The 17,789-nt window shown below is 36.0% G+C and overlaps 2 protein-coding genes across 2 annotated transcripts; both read right to left on the reverse strand.

The window, feature by feature from the left end:
* Window positions 1–10,905: 10,905 nt before the first annotated feature.
* LOC131330002 (G-type lectin S-receptor-like serine/threonine-protein kinase SD2-5) lies at window positions 10,906–12,764 on the reverse strand. Its single transcript, XM_058363457.1, has one exon. It carries the CDS (start codon window positions 12,762–12,764, stop codon window positions 11,136–11,138), a length of 1,629 nt encoding a protein of 542 aa, XP_058219440.1. The 3' UTR covers window positions 10,906–11,135.
* Window positions 12,765–12,770: 6 nt separating this feature from the next.
* Window positions 12,771–13,649, reverse strand: LOC131330006 (EP1-like glycoprotein 4). Its single transcript, XM_058363461.1, has one exon. It carries the CDS (start codon window positions 13,647–13,649, stop codon window positions 12,771–12,773), a length of 879 nt encoding a protein of 292 aa, XP_058219444.1.
* Window positions 13,650–17,789: the final 4,140 nt, after the last annotated feature.

Consider the following 17,789-nt stretch of genomic DNA (forward strand, 5'->3'; position numbering starts at 1 on the left):
CATAAACTGAGATAGAAAACCATTGCGCGTGATCTTTTCTTTGTATCTACTAGACTATCTTTTCTTGTCATTGCCAAGTTTCGAACCCACGCACTCTTAGTTGATTTCCTAAGCTCTTACCACTAAGCTAGTCAAGAATTTCTGTTACATTAGGAAAACAAAAATATTTATACTTACTTCCTAAAGTGAGAAATTTTTTTTTCCCCTTAAAATTTGCTGAATTTTTTGAAATGCAATTAACATGATATTAAAATATATAAAAATACATGTATAAACATTGTTTAAAAATATAACAACAGATATTTTGGCAATCAAAATTAATTGTTGGTCACCAAAAGATTTTCTTGAGGCGAACAATTTAGTTTTAGCTAGTAAATTTAGTAGACAATAGTGTTTTTTGTTGTAGTGTGCGCTTTATATTTTTATGAAAATTATCACAACCTGCAGATTGTAACATTATAGACAAACTTTAGATTTTTTTTATTTTTTTATAAACTAACCATTTCACATGGATTTTGTGTTTATATTGAACTTCAATTTCAATGGTGGCTTCTCAATTGGATTTTAATCATTTTCAGATAAGACTAAGCCATAATAATATAATTGTTTTTTTACCTAATGAGTCAAACGTATACTTGGAAGACATCCGAAATAACTAAATTTCACTACTACAATAAACCATAAAGATCACGGCTCGCCCACATGAAAATCGGGCACTAGTGGAACAGTCCACCCGTCGTCGAAGAAACAACCGGCACTGGTGGAACCCAATTGTGGGATTTGTCTCTTCTTTCTCTCTCTCTCTTTGGGCGTGAAGATGAAGATGAAACGTAAAGATTTTTTGAGATGAGTGTAATTAGGGCTTATTTTCTTACCTTTTGTAATAAAGAACTTTTCAAAGTTCTTAAACAACATCATTTTTCTCACATAACTTTTCAAAGTCTGCCTAAATGAGTATCAGCCTGCCCAGGTGAAAATTCAGACTGCGCGCCAAAATCGGTAGGCTTTTTATCTCACTGCAAGAGTGAGATCATTTATCTAACTTTTTTCCACACTAAAGTTTTTTATCACGTTACAAGGGTGAGGTCATTTCTCTTTTATCTCGCCACAAGAATGAGATCTTTTATCTCATTCTTTTCCACCCTAAAATCTTTTATCACGCCACAAGGGTGAAGTATTTTTTCTTTTTTATCACGCCACAAGGATGAGGTCTTTTCTCTTTTATCTCGCCAAAAGAGCGAGATCTTTTATCTCATTTTTTTCTGCCCTAAAATCTTTTATCACGCTGCAAGGGTGAGGTTGTTTTTCTTTTATCTCACCGTAAGAGTGATGTCTTTTATTTCGTCCTAAAACTGACTTTTTATCTCAGCTTTGGATTTAAACTGAGATAAAAAAATTTAAGCACCACATTTTATCACATTTTCACTGAAAACCGTGATCTTTGTGAATCTCCTTAGTGTGACGCATATCTATTATTGTAGTAGTGTTTAGGTGTAGACAAACTGATTTTTTTTTTAGAAGAGAAAACAGGTGGTATCATGGTTTTGCTCTTGGAGTTCGTGGGTGGATTTTTGGTGGTTACTGGTGGTAGTAATTAGGATCAGGTTAGGTTTATTTTAACAAGAATTGGAATTCTATATCTACTCAGTGTATATCTGAATAAGTTAGTTATTTCGTATTGTTCTTTGGTTCAGGTTAGCATCTTTTAGCGTGTTCGAGTTGCATTACTTTTGGACCCAGGTGAGTGGTTAAGCATGTTATGTACTTTCGAACTTCCTTGTGTCCCTTAAATTGTTGTTTTGAGAAATTTACTATTGAAATTGGAAACACATATTGTTTATATTTGATTATATTAAATTGGCATGCGGTATCGGTGAAACCATTTGTTGTTCAAATAATCTTTTGGTGAGAACTTCGTGGATATTGATGGGAACATATTTTTGAAGTCCAGGGAAATTAATCCTCTGTGTGCGGGTGACTCTGGCCATTAGGGAAGAGACCGGATTAGGCCGGTGACCCTAATGCTCAATGGTTGTTACTGACCGGATCGTTCTTTGGGAAAAGTTCCACTGCCTACTCGTGGTGACCCTAAGATTCGATATTGGATCCAATTTTGAGATATTTATTCACTGGCACTTGGTACTATTGATTTTGGTTGTGGTTCCCCACTGTTGTTGGAGGTTGTATTGTGATCACCATTAAGACTTATCGGATGAATCGTTAATTGGATTAATGGATTATTTTGTTGTTCACCGCATATGCCAAATTTATGTTGACACGGTAAATTATTTTGATCCCTGTTTTGGAACTGTATTTAATATACATGTTTTGCTACTCACTGAGCTCGTCAGCTGACGGATTTATTCCAACTTCTTTTCAGGCAAGTTGGGGAATTAGGCAAGGACTCTGATGGCATCTCGGGGATTTCTTGTATTGACCTCCTTAGGGTGTCTCATCATATTTTTATTTTATTAATCGCTTCCGCATTTGAAATATTTTGTCAGACATTTGGATTCTTTTATTATTGTTGGATCACTGGATTTTATTTGGGTCATGGGATGTTTGTGCCCCATTCTTTTTGTGGAATTTATTGGTTGGAGATGTTCTGAATAAAAAAAAAAATGGTTGACTGTTTGGTGGATCTTTGCTTGAGAGTTTTTATAATTTCTTTTTAGGCTGCATGTTCTACGAGCTTTGGTCTTGTGGTTCATGGCCGGTCACTTCTCATTTTGGGGTGTGACAAAAGAAGTCTGCGACTCTATTTTTCCGTACAAAAAATAGGAATAGAAGGTAATATATGAATTTGATAATGTGAGGGGAACAACCGACGAACAGGTGTTACCAAAAATGCAAATGAGCCAAAAAAAGAAGTCTTAGAAGCATGATATCTTTTGGTTAAAGTGGGAAATACAAAATTATGCATATATGAGAAAACGATAATCGTCACAAAATTGTTTCAAATGTACATGTTAAATCAAATTCACCCTTGCCGCCAAAGCACTGAAGGAACAGTTGCAACATCTGGTTCCTTGTAAGTTGTAAATTGTAATCAAGGGGAGGTGCAAAGTCCACCTCACAATCAGTCTCAATGGTACTTGTCGAATTAGAAGGCTTTGTTTTTTTTTGTCAAAATTATAAGATCTTGATTATAAAAGAAGCAAAGACAAAAACATCAAATAGGGTATCTGTCCCTCTTAAGGGAGGACAAAAGCCACGAAGGAGAGATAAATTCCGAAGTACAAGAATGACTCCCTCTCACAGCACTCTGGGCCAAGCAATGAGCAACTCCATTGCCACCACGACGAACAAACTGCACCACAGATTCCGTAAAAGTAGACCGAACACAGATGATATTTGCCAAAATCACAGCTAATCTGTTATGTTCCTCCATTTGCCTCTAAATAAGTTGTGCCACCTGCCTGGAATTTCCTTCAAACACGATGCGCTCAAAACCCAATTCCTCTGCAAATTTACAACTCTCCCGAGCAGCCATAGCTTCCCCAAGCAAAGGATCAAACACATTTGGAACATGAACCAAACGGGCTGCTCTGAATCTGCCCGAAGAATCACGGATAACCACTCCCACACCCTCACATCTGCTATGACGATCCAAGAGCAAATGTCGAAATTAATTTTAGGGTTAATTTTACAAATGGTCCCTCTAATTTGCATGAATTCTCATTTTCGTCCCTCTAGTATCAATTGTGTTAATTTTAGCCCTATAATTTATATTTTGTCTCAATTTCGTCCCTCTCGCTTACGGCGTTAATGAAACAAACAGAATTGGAGGACAAAATTGTCATTTCTCCTCACAGAGGGACTAAATTGAGATTTTATGCAAACTAGAGGGACTATTTCTATAATTTTATTTTTTACATTTGTTTTTGCAAATAAATTTAAAATACAGCATATGTAATATATTTCTCATCTCATTTTATATTGAATAAATCAAAGTATGTTGAAATTTTTTAAAGTTTTTATTATATATATCACAAAAAATATGAGAAAAATCAAAAAACAACCCATATGTTAAATGTCTTGGTATTGTATTTTTTTCAATTGAATTTTCAATCTCGTTATTTTCTCTGTCACATAATTAAAAAGTAAAAGTTCAGTAGTATTTAGAAATCTTGTAATTGTGTTTAATTAAGCAATGAAACACTATTGAATATTAAGAGATCAAATACATTAAAACATGGGTATAAGAGTATTTATTTTGGGACTTACTCATAAGATCAGTCATATAACAAATAAACACGGATTTTGAACATTTTTTTTATCGGGTAAAAAAAATAAGGAGATTATAAGAATATGATACAAAGATTTTAGCTAAGGGGTTGATTTGTGCATTTTCTAATATTTTTGTAATGTGTATTGAAATATAAATATAAAATTTTTCAACATAGTTTGATTACCCAATAAAAAATAATTTAGTTGTCAAATACATTACTTATGGTCTTTTTTTAATTTTATTTGCAAAAAACGAAAGTAAAATTTTAGAAATAGTCCATCTGGTTTACAGAAAATCTCAATTTAGTCCTTCTATGAGAGAAAATGACAATTTTGCCCTTTAATTCTGTTTGTTTCATTGACGGCATCAAGGAGAGGGACGAAATTGAGATGGAATTATAACTATAGGGTTAAAATTGATAAAATTAATATTAGAGGGGCAAAAATGAGAATTCATGCAAACTAGAGGGACCATTTATAAAATTTTTCCTTAATTTTAACCTATCCCTCTTGCGGAGGCTCCTACCGAATTTGCTCTTGGACCCTTGCTGATCTCTCTTCATTAGTTCCTCGTCTCTGGAGCTAGGTCTAGGCCAGACCGAATAAGTCCGACCCAAGTGAAGACAGAGGATCAGTGTAGATATCTGGAGGAGAAGCTCAGTCATGTTGAGCCCGTCCATACAGCACTCGGTGAGTCATGCATGACATCAACCAAGAGGTGGGTATATGTGACGTCATGAGGGGCACGAGCTTTCTTGGAGCCTAGGTCGTACAAACCATTAGTTGTGCATACGGTGTACAACGTCGTATGGGGTCCACTACGGATCTCACACAAATGATCCAATCTAATGGTGAAGTTTAAAATTTCTTTATATGTAGCCCTTATCAATCGTTCTGTAAATTAATATTTTCCAGAATTATAGCTAGCCTGAATTCTGGGACAAAGTTGGAAGTTTTGTAAACGTCTTTACCGGTATCTGATTGAGCTGATTTTTGCTAAAGACCCTAAACAAAGTATTTCAAATAAAATGAGTAACTCCGTTCATTTTTTCCCTCTTATATATTTGATAACTGTAGGACCGGCTGATATGGGAAGCCATAGAAGAATGCGATTCGGACCCCAAAAAAAGGCAAAAAAAAATGAGGGCCCCAAAATTTTAGGACCCCTACATATATACGTACGTATATATGATCCAAATAAATTTATACTTTACACAAAATAGGCCCAATTGGATGGTTGTTTCCCGAATGCATGGAGTTGCATACAGAATATTGTTGATTATACAGGTTACAGTTGCATTGGGAAAAAAAAGCTTTTCAAAGTTAAAATTGATCAAAAATTATCTTCGGTCAACCATGTCTCAAGAAAGATTAAATGGATTGATTTGTATTATCCATCAAGAAGGAATTGGTGAAGAAGTTTGACTATGAAGACTTCATTAATACATTTGCAGCAAAAAGTGCTAGAAGACTAATTTTTAAATGATGAATTTTGAGATATTATAATGGTTGTATTTTTTTGGGATAATTATATGCCTATATTTTGTTTTGGTACATCTTTTGTAATGTAAATTTTTTTTTATGAAACTCTTTGTAGACCAATTGTTGTATAAAAAATATAGGGAGGCCTCATTTGAGATGTTCGCTTCCAGCCTCCAAAACTTATGAGCCGGCACTGGATATCTGTACCATTACTGTACGTTTGCTCGTGTCCAAGAGATTGGTGATTATGTGATGAAATCTCATGTATAGTAGGTTGAGATAGAAATAGTAATGTATTTTCCCATTGGAGCGGAGGAACTGCGTAATAACCAATGCTAAGTTTTTATTCTTTTAGTATTAATTTTATAATATTATATATGCACCATAAATTTATTAGATGCAAATCCCGAATTTCCTTGTTCGTTCCTTTAATCAGTCATTCAAACGTATAAGCTAGCTTGCTTTCTTTCTTTGCAACCCATTTAGTCGTTCAATTTGAGGTCACCATCATTAATGTGAGGAAATGTCAAAAAAAGGAGTCCGTTGACGGATGAATGTGAGAAAATGGATAGACGAATAAACGGAGGATCTATGTAGTTTGTGAGGCTTGATTTGATTTGGCTTGCGCTTCATTAACATTATGATAATTAATGCTGTAAACTCAAGGTTATAAATATTTGCAATACACCATAGTCGATGTAACTCTTGTATTCTCTTCGTTCGAGACAAAGTAAAAATTGGTGTGAGCCGTGTGTATGCAATTATAAAGTTGGGAAATCATCCAAAAGAGGTTATGTCATTAATTGTGATTTGACCGATTTCTCAATATATATGATCTCTAAAGAGTGGAGCATAACAGTTTTACACCGTGCAAGTTGTGTGTGGAAAAAAATAGATGAAGATGGTGATATTAGCAAATGAAATGATCAAACGCAGACTTGGTTTAGCCATTACTAGTAGAATCTCGTTTCTGATTGGTGCAAATGAAATGATCAAACAGATTAAAAATTAGAACATTTTATTTTTTAACTATATTTTTTAATATATAAACGGTGTAAAAAAATAAGTGTTTCAATTTTCAATCCGTTTGAACCGGTGCGGAGATCTTATTTTTCTAATCATTTTATTTTAAATGGTCATAATGGATTTTTGACTCTAGGCCCCGTTCCGGAACGCAAAATAAGTACTTATTTTTTAAGAAGGCAATTTCAAGCTAAAAAACGATGAGCTTATTGAAATCTAAAAATATGCAATATGGATCTTGTTTGAAAGATCTCATTGAGATCTTTAATACGGTGCAAAAAAAATTTAAAAGTTATTTTTTATTTACATTATTTTTGAGTTTGAAAATGTGAAATAAGTACTTATTTTTTAAGAAGGTGTTCTGGAACGGGCTCTAAGGCCATCCACAGTGGTATAATCAAAAGTCAACTGTTGTTAAAATTAACAATATTGGTGCAAAAAATGGCTCACAATGGTATAATCAAATTTAACAACATCCTTAGAAATAATCAAATTTTAGACTTTGGATAACCAAAACTAACAACCTTTTTCAATAATCAAAATTTGTGAACGCCACACCACATAAGTTAATTGGTTCCAAAATTTATATACACACGTATTTCAACTAGTATTTTCTTCTTCTCTTCTTCACATACTCTATATCTTTTTCACTTCAACCACAAACTGTTTCTCTTTATTTTCTTCCAAAAGTGAAGCTCATATTTCTCGATCATCTACAATTTAACCCATCGTTGCCAGATTATGGTATTTCACTCTTCTTTTCCGTTTCTATTTTAGGCTGCATTCTTATGAACTTAACCTAAATCTGAAAATTGTCTTTATTTGATTTTTTTTCGCATTTGTTAATTTTGTACCAAACTTTTATGGGTTATTGATTCATTTCGACGAGAGAAATCGAAATTTTTTTTTTTTACTTTTACCCAAGTATTTTGAGAAATAATTACTTTTTAGCAAAATAAATAAATTTTTCGACTAAAAAGTAGTTATTCTTTTTTGTTCCTCCCCTTATAGTTTAGTAAATGAAGAACCTCGCAAAAGAGAAGAAGAAGGAAGAACCTTGTATTATTTTCCAATTTCAAGAACACATTTGATTTTTTTTTTGAAAGATTAAGAGAGTGGTGGATTTGTGATATAGGCTACAGGAATAGAAAGAAAAAAAAAGTTTCGGTGTTTTGATAAATAACACTAGGAAGAACACCATATGGCATATGTTCGATATATTTTTGCCCAAAAAAAAAACATAATGGAGAGAAGTGAATGGCGGGAAACAGAGGGGGAGAGATAGATTGTGTGAAATTGTAGTGGACTTCTTATTTTGGTTATAGACTAGAAGTGACCATTGTGAACCTCAACGTTGTTAAGCTTAGTAACCTCTTAAGTGAATAATCAAAAGCTGATGTGTCAACTTTTGGTTATCCATTTTTGATTATACCACTGTGGATGGCCTAAGGCCTTTCAATGAGCACCCTAATGGAGCTCTGAAACTAAATAAGAAGTCTTCGGGTGCTCGTTGAAAGGGATTAGAGCCAAAAATTCATTACGACCATCTAGGATAAAATGATAAAAAAAAATTAAATCTTCGCACTGGTTCAACCGGATTGAAAATTGGAGCACTTAATTTTTTAATCATATTTTTTCGTTAGTTTCATTAACGGTGTTAAAAATTTTACCAATTTGGAACGTAAAACAAACTACAGGGTTTATTTGGTAGCAATTGAAACTAGATGGATGAAATTGAGATAACCGTAAAACTAGAGGGACTACTACGAAAATTTGCCCTTTTTCCTTTTCATCCACTCATATATCATCTACAACTTATAGGTTATTGGGGGAAACAACTTGACAATTTTGGACGACAAGAAGTTGTCCATAACTTATTGGTTAGCGAAACGTCCTCTAAGTGAGTGGTGATTACGTGATGAAATCTCATGTACCGACTTCGAATGAAATTTGGTACGTCTATTTGTTGTACGCCAAACTTCCTTCCGCAAAAAGACGGGTCCAGATGGAAATGTTGCCAGAATATTTGTAAAAGCTTGGTATTTATCAATCTCGTCCATGTAGAAAGTCGTTTCCAAGCTCGAGCTCATCATCTGAGTCTCTGAGACCTTTTAGTCTGCTAGTGCACTATATTCAGTTGTGACTTGTGAGCCATTGTTGATGATTTTAGTGGTTTTACCTACAAAAGAGAATCAATCTCTACTTCGATGGAACCGCTTTTGCGTATCTGTATATCGCTCTACTAGTTGAAACGAAAAGGATAGTATTTTGTAGAGGGTTAGAGATGATCGATGATGCACACTTTGTATATGGAAATGTGATTGCTACCGTTTCAATTTGGTGTTTTTCTACAAGTAATATTTATTGAGTTTGGATCTCGACTGCAGGGCTCCGTGTCATATTTTGTAAATAGATGAATCAGAGATGAAGGAAGATGATATTGGACAAAAGCTAATGGATTAGCATATCCTCTGAAACTAATCTTTGCACTTGCATAGTTATCTGGGCTTTTTTGACTAATATCCCACAGATGTTTTCTGCATCGTTGTAACACCACTTGACGAATTCTAAAGTTGGATGCCTATTTTGGAGAATTTTTATTTTCAGGAATGATGGGGTAGTTTTAATCACTTTGTTTCATTCCTCTTGAAATCATTTTTACTTGAAATTTCCTTTCTGAACCTATTCATCAATGTTTTGAACCCTCTTCGGCAACGGACAATTCAAGGCCTAAATTTTTCTTCTAAATCGATTTTGTTTTTTGTGCCTTTAGAAAATGATAGTAATAGACATACAAAAAATAGATTACTACCTACTTACTTTATGCAAGGATCAACTAAAAAAGAACGTACGATTTTATTATCGTGCCACTGTGATAGACGTGAAACGATTATTTTGATTTGTTGAAAAAGTGAATTTTCATAGCAATACTGCTAATTGAGAATTTATCCTCATTATTGTGATTGGTCGAACAAAGTGAATTGTCATGGCAATACAGCTAACTGAATATCCCGGTCAACTTGTTAAACCAATTTGGGATTTCCAGGTCAACTACCAGATCGAGCATTGGATGAATCTTAAGGAATTTGAGTTATCACATTTGTGTCCAGAAATAGCCCAAAACTAAACATTTTGTTCTCCAACTTTAGGTTGGAGTTTAGAATCTCCAATCCACTTGAAGTCATGTCAAGAGCATAATAAGAGGCAGACGGAAATGTATTTTGTTCGTTAATCAACTCCCGATTTTTTAGAGTTACACAATCAAATTTACTGCATTCCTTAGTCCAAATGCCAAACCAAGTGATCCATCGCCAAATCAATCAATAACTCCATGATACAATATAGAAATTGATACTCACAAAGCAAATAGCTGGCAAATTCACCGCTGATCAACATTGTACGTTGCTTTGATTTACGTAATGAAAGCTTTTGTTTTCCCAAAACTTACCGTCGAAAGAAGGGCAATGAAAAGCTCGTGCAAAAGATGGAACGGTCCCTAGAAGCAGTAAATATCAAGAGAGGATCCACAACTGAGGCAAATGTAAAAATTCCACTGGTAGACAAGTCATAGTTGAGTTCATTGATGCAAATTCAGCTTGGATTCTATTCGACACAACAGAGAAGCTGGTAAGTTTCTCAAGTTCCTTCGTATTCAGCCATATTTGTGCACATTTATGATTTACATTGATGGGGTAGCAGTCTCAAGTTACTCATACCAACACATACGTTGAGCCTTGTTGAGCTAGTGAAATCTAGTGTAACAAAATCTGTTAGGCATTTTCAAGAGGGACCAAATTAGTGTGATGCGACTCTTGTGTTTATTCTAAGTATGACACTACTGAAGGGGGCATGCCTTTGTTTCTTTAGAGATTCCTGCACTTCAACGAAAACCATAGCACCGGATCTCATCGTTTTTAAGAGAGTGACTTTAAATAGAATCATCCAATGTCCCTTTGAAGGATCACCCCAGCCATATGAAAATATACAAGGAGTATAGCATAAGCCAATTGCTATTCTTGCACAGCAAAGAATGTATGGAGTTTCTTGAATTCATTTAGCGCATGATTCTTTCATCGTTTCATGGATATACATATTCCACATTATGCTCTCGTCATTAGTTTCGAAGCATAGCAGAAACTTTATGTGAGATCATATCAAGTCCACCAAAGAGTGCCAGAAGCAATAGGTTTCCAAATCCACTCATTGGGTTGCTAAATATATGCATCAAGTAATGACCAAGTCCAAGCATTTTTGAACTTGTTCACCAATAAAGTAGGAAAACAACTGAGGATAAAAACAAAGGAGTAACGGATAACATATTTTAAACGTGAAATTACAACTTAGAAGAAGCTTCCGATAGGACCACTTATTTTGTAAACGTAATTTATAGAAACTTGCCTTCACCTCGGCCCTGATAGATCCGATGCAAATAATGTAGTGCCATCATGAATTGCATCCATGTCTTCACCGGTTGCTGCCATTGTTCTTCTTGCTGGAGCATTTGTGAAGTTAAAGTCCAAATTGTCTTGGACACTGACGAAACCCTCCAAGGCCTGAACCACCACTATCATCGAAGGTCGCCTCCGGTAATCACTTTGTAGACACCACACAGCAAGCTTCATCATCTCCACCACTTCTGCTCCATGTAATTGCATATCAGCATTGTATTTGTCGACCATATCCAAAAGTTGTCCCTCTTCTGCTTTCCTTGCGAATAAACCTACTAAATGCATCTCTTCCTCTGGCTGAGACCTATCCAAATTTTTTCGTCCGCTCAAGATCTCTGAGACCACGACCCCAAAGCTATAAACATCTACTTTCTCTGTGATAATTGAGCTCAACCATTCAGGAGCCATGTAGCCTGGGGTCCCCCCCAATGTCGCTACAACATGACTTTGGTCCTTATCAATTAGTTTTGCCAATCCAAAATCAGAAACTTTTGCCACGAAATTTTCATCTAAGAGGATGTTTTGGGGTTTGACATCCAAATGATATATTTTCTGTCGGCATTCCTCATGGAGATAGGCTAGTCCCTTGGCTATATCTGCGATGATCTTCCTTCTGGATTCCCACCCAAGAGTGAGCTCTTGACGTCTTTTGAATATCCATCTATCCAAGGACCCGTTGGACATGTATTCATAGACTAGAAGCCTATTACAGTTTTCAGCGCAAAATCCAATCAATCTCACCAAATTGACATGATGGATGCTACCTATTGTCTGAACTTCAGCTAAGAATGACTTCTTGATCTTACTCATACCGGCGAGACGCTTCACTGCTACTTCGGTGCCATCACTCAACATCCCTTGAAAGACTGACCCAAATCCTCCTTCCCCGAGCTTATTTTTAAAGTCATTGGTTGCGGTTTTCAAATCACCGTATGAGAATCTGGTAGGCATCCCCGGTACTTTATCAACAGAGAACTCATCATCAAATTCCTCTAGTTCTCTTTTCCTTTTGAAAACTAGAATGGAAGATCCAACCAAAAGACATATGCCAAACAAAGCTCCAAGACTAGATCCCAGGTTGATTGTGCCAGGCGATGGCTGTTTGGTTGGAGAATTCTGCACTTTAAGAAATATAGAGGTGTTGTCGTATTCTCCCTCGTCGTTTATAAGAGAAAAAACTTCAGACAATAACATGCAACCTGGCGATGTACGAAAATTGGATGATGTATCCGTGAATAAAGCTGCTTTGCAAGAACAATTTCTCAAACAAGCATTTTTACAATCCTCCAATCCTGTTTTTTTATCCAACATATTGGTGTATATGTATCGCCAATTTAAGTTGAAGTAACTAATATTCTTAATCTCCAAAAGACTGTGATACTGAGAATGATTACAAGAAATGGGTGTAACAAGGGAGCATCCGCGGTTTGTTTGCTTGTAATTTATTGGCTTAAAAATTTCTGTTTCATTACTGCTTCCCGCAAAACAACTACATTGCACCTTTGAAATACATATGCCGTATTTGCCACACACCATTGGATACCCGCAGACACCAAAATATGAAGTGAGCAAATCCGCCATGGTCTTCTATTTAGCTCCTCCCCATTCGCAAACCTTCAAATGCCCGTCGGGTTCCAGCCTCATGAACTGAGCCGTTGATGCGAGATCGAAATTTTGACCATTGAAGCTTCCGTTATTGAACACAACATATGCTTTTTCCGAATTTATGGAATTCGGATTTGCCTCTAAAGTGGATTTGTAATATTCCACCGGTGGATTGGCTTCCATATAACCGAACAAAAGACCGTTCTGAACAGAAAGCGAATACAAGCCTGGGCTAAAGTTAGATGATGATGCTCTAGCTATCAGCTTTTGCCCCGAGTTTGACACCAGCTTTTGTCCAATAAGTAATGAGTCCGTGGGGTGATCAAAAGATTGCCATACCGTCGCGTTGTTGCTGTCAAAAAGATCAAGGTTTCCAAATTCGGTGAATCTTAAGCCCGCGACGGACTTTCCTCTTGTGTTGGTTGACCATACCATATCTCCATCCGCGTCCTCCAATATCAAATCCCCATTGCCCGTTAATTTCAAGGTCGCATTAACTTTCACTGGACGGTCCCGGTTAGCAGACCATACTAGTTGGGGATAGTCTATTATGGAATAGTTTAGGGTATCGTAATCCGTTCTTTCTCCAAATATGAAGATACCAAAGAAACATGAAGTAGTTTCTTCGGAGAAGCAGTAGAAGCCGGAAACGAACTGTGAGGCACCGGATGGGGAAAAGACAGGAGTCATCTGAAGCCTGGGAGAAAGATCGCCTCCGCTGATGTAAATTGTTGGGTTGTTATTGATCCATGTAGTGGACAAATTGGCTACTGATTGAGAATTGGTTAAATGTGCAGAATAGATGAAGAAGGTGGTACTAATAGCAAATGAAATGATCAAACGCGGACTTGGTTTAGCCATTACTAGCTAGTAGAATCTCGTTTCTGATCAGTGGGTCATGGAAAATGGGAAGAAATGGTGAAAGAAAGACCGAGAATGAATGGGGGAGTGGATATTGATTGTTGTTTGTGGTCAGTAATAGAAAGGGTGAAAGCCGAGTCTGTTGACTGGTGATGTGGGAAGTCTTATTTTCCCGTATATAGTGGTGCATTCTCACCCTTATCGATCATTTTCTGAAATTATTGAACGGAGTTTTTTACAAATCTCTACGTTAACGTTTATGATAGATACTATATCCGAATTTTTCTTTTTCCTTTTTTTTTTTTTTTTGGGTACAATCAAAGTCTTATGGAGTATATTTCTCTAGATAGATGAACAAAGTAACCCATCAACCAAATAAATAAGTGATGAATTGGTCCTTAAAATTTGTCAGCTTTCGTTCTTTACAACCCATTTATTTGATTATGAGAGAGAAACTCATATTATCTCACATGGATAGACAAATGAACGGAGGATCTATGTAGTCTGGCTTGTGCTTCGCTAGCAGTTCAATAATTGCCAATGTACTATGTTATTTGAGAACCACTTCTAGTAAAGTTGGTAATTCATCTCCCTCCCTCCAGTGGTGACCAAGGTTCGAGTCCCACGAGGGGCAGGGCTTTGGAGGCCAAGCCTATGGATAGCCTCTGGACCTCTCTGTGCATTCTTTACTTGATTGTTTTTTCACGTATTGTGTTTTGTGGTTTGTGCGATTTCTCAACATTATCTTCAAAGAGGCACATCAGTTTGACAACTTGCGATTTGTAGGTGAAAGAAATAGATCAGTATAGGATGGGGGTGCTCCAGGGCGCATGCTTATTCCCGAGCACCAGTTTGGTGTCACCCAAAAAATGAAATTAGAAATAATCTATTCTTACATAGAAATTAGATTCAGAAAGGGAAATCAAACCTAATAATCTAATTTCTAACGATAAATGAAAGGAAAATTTATATAAATGGTCTTCCTAATTCATCTGAGTTTCATTTTTGTCATCCAAGTATCAATTACAACTCTTTTGACTTTTAAGTTTGGTTTTCGTACCAAATTGGTCCAATTAATAACTTCTGTCAGCCAACCTGGACGAAAAAAATCAAATTGATGGCAGTTTGGATGTTGCAATTCATACCAAGTTGGTCCAATGGATAACGTCTGCCATCAATCTAAATGTTTTCCATCCAATTTGGCTGACAGACGTTATTAATTAGACCAACTTAGTACGAAAACCAAACTTGAATGTCAAAAGAGTTGCAATTGATACTTGGAGGACAAAAATGAGACTCGGATGAAATTAGGAGGACCATTTCTATAAATTTCCCAAAATGAAATAAGAAATAATCTATTCTAATGTAATATTTTCTTTTCTTTTCTTTTTTTTTTTGATCAAATGATAGGATACTTCATTGATAATAAGGAAGAAAATACATAGAATGAAAAGTCATCACAAGAGAGGGGATATAGCAACGACAAAAGATGCCTAAACACCATGCAGAACATCTAGACCCTCACACAACCAAATGCGCAAAACAGATGAAGCATATCTCCATCTAATGTAATCTAATAGTCTCATATCTAATGAAATCTAATGATCTATTCTTACATCTAAAGCGAATAATTTCTGAGAAACTTTTATATATACCCGGTACAAGAGGTGGGGTGGTGTCCCCCTCCGGTTCGTTTTCAATTTTTTGTCCATTTTCTGAGCACACTTTGATGATCGGATCAGTTCAATTTGTAGACCTCGGCGAGAACATTAATCTTGCCAAAAATCATATTCATTGGATTTCAGTAGATACATAATCAACACATGTGAAAATTGAAAAAAATTAAAAATTGGGTCTAAAAACACACTCAATTGGAATCCACTTTTATTTTTTTGCATTTTTCACGTGTGTTGTTCATGTATCTACTACAATTCGATGAAGAAGATTTTTGGCAAGATTAATGTTCTCACTGAGCTCTACAAAATGAACAAAGCCGATCATCAAAGTGTACTCGGGAAATGACCGAAAAATTGAAAACGGACCGGAGGGGGACACCACCCCACCTCCTATACTAGATATATATAAAAGTTTCTCTTCGAGCACCAGTTTGGTGTCACCCAATAAATGAAGGTGTATGGACTTTGTCGAGGTGAATTCAGCTTGGATTTGATTTTATTTTACACAAAAGAAAAGCCAGGTATGTTTCTATAGTTCCTTCCTATTCATCCATATCGTCTGGTTATGTGCACATTATGATTTATGTTGTACTGGTAATTTTTTAGGAGTAACAAGTTATTAGTACCAACACATATGTCGAGCCCTGTCAAGCTAGTGAAAAGTGAAAACTGGTGAAAAAAATCTGGTGGTGTTTTAAAGAGGACAAATTAAATTAGTATGACTGCTTCTTTGCATATTCAAAGTCCGACATGCCATATCCAAACACAAACATATGTATGTGAGAGGTTGTGTTTGGATTGTTGTGTTCTTAGCATTTTTTATTTTCTTATAAGGTGCCAGTGCATATGGAGATTCCTGCAGCACCGAACAATCCTCTCATATTGTTTTTAAGAAAAGACCTCAGTTACAAATATGCAATATCCCTTTGAGGGATCACCCCGGTCCCCAACCATATGAAAATACATAAGCCAATTGTCATTCTTACACACCATATCCCTAGCTGAGCCATCATCCAATGGATGGCTGCATGGGGAAGGCTCTGTAGTTTGAGTAGAGTTCTGAATTGGGGCCTCGTTGATGATAGTATATAATAGGTGTGCTCTACGTGATACCGGCCCTGAAAGTCATGAACATCCATTTTTCTGCTGTCCTTTCTCCTCTCACATATGGAGGCAAATTGTAGGCAAATGTAATGTTTGTAGAAATCCTGAAGGGCTATTCCATGAGACAATTTAGGCAAAATCGAAAAGGAAATTCTCTGCTTCATACTCTGTATAAGCTGGCTTTTGCAGTTACTTCGTATCACATCTGGAGAGAGAGAAATAGTATGAGGATTTTCCAACATAAGAAAGAAGAGATGGATTCTGTTCTTCATAAGATTGTGACGGATACTAGAGGCTTTGTGAGCTCTTGGAGAAAAGTTAAGAAGTAGTCTGCCATAAATCAAAGTTTGTGTCTAGCTTGTAACATTTCTTGTCAAGTCCTTGTAGTATCTTAGCTCTGTTCTTGGTTATGTTTGTGCTGTGGGGTTTCTAGCTTAGTGCTCGTTTCGTTCTGGCCTTCCCTTGATGTTGTTTGATAAGCTATAACTAGTGTGGTGTTTGTTTGTCCTTGTTGCTTCTCACGGGTATGCCACGGTGATATTGTACCTTGTTTGGTTTCTTCAATAAATTTGCCTTACCAAAAAACGAAAAAATTGTCATTCTTGCACAACCAAGGATGTATAAAGTTAAAGTTACTGTGAATTTCCTTGGCCCGTGATTCTTTCTTAATTTCATACATAATAAATATTCGCAGAAACTTTGAGTTATAGTACATAAACCCACCGAAGAGTGGCAAAGTCGATCAAGCCGTTACTCATACCTGGAAAACATGTTTTAAATTAATTGAATGGCACCAATCAATTGTGCAACACCCACCTTTAAGGGGGCGTTTCTGGTAGTCAATAAGTTTTGAGAAAGAATTTGTTGCAATCAAGTTATTACTTGTTTCCAGTAGTGAATAATTTCTTAAGAAATGCCAAGTTATTTCCGGTAGTAAATAAATTGTAGATGAGCAGGGGCGGATCTAAGTAATGAACAGGCGATCACATGACCTAGCTGAAATTATTGGAATAGTGTTTTTTGAACTAAGGAAATAAGTAATATATCTAAAAATACCCTAATTGTAACAAGCTTGCGACTTGTGCAAGCCGCAAGGATGTTGCCTTATGTGCCGTTGGTCGCTGGTTCGAACTTTGATACCTAGGAGTTTTCTCCAATCTTTCTTTTTATTGTTGATGCTCAAATGGATGAAAAAAAGGGAAATTTCTAGCTGGTCCCATTTTTTACTTGGAGTTCTATGCAAACCTTTTTTTTTTGTAGAGCAATTCCATCCATTTTTTGTTTGGAGTTCCATGCAAACCCCTTTTTGTAGAGCTATCTCATCCCGACCCTTTTTAAATATGCTTTTGCTATTTTACCC

The sequence above is a fragment of the Rhododendron vialii genome, chromosome 6a (assembly GCF_030253575.1).
Source record: "Rhododendron vialii isolate Sample 1 chromosome 6a, ASM3025357v1".
Taxonomy (NCBI): Eukaryota; Viridiplantae; Streptophyta; class Magnoliopsida; order Ericales; family Ericaceae; genus Rhododendron; species Rhododendron vialii.

What these genes read in the sequence shown, in the direction of transcription:
- LOC131330002 (XM_058363457.1), bottom strand. Translation starts at nt 12,764, where the DNA reads ATGGCGGATTTGCTCACTTCATATTTTGGTGTCTGCGGGTATCCAATG.
- LOC131330006 (XM_058363461.1), bottom strand. Translation starts at nt 13,649, where the DNA reads ATGGCTAAACCAAGTCCGCGTTTGATCATTTCATTTGCTATTAGTACC.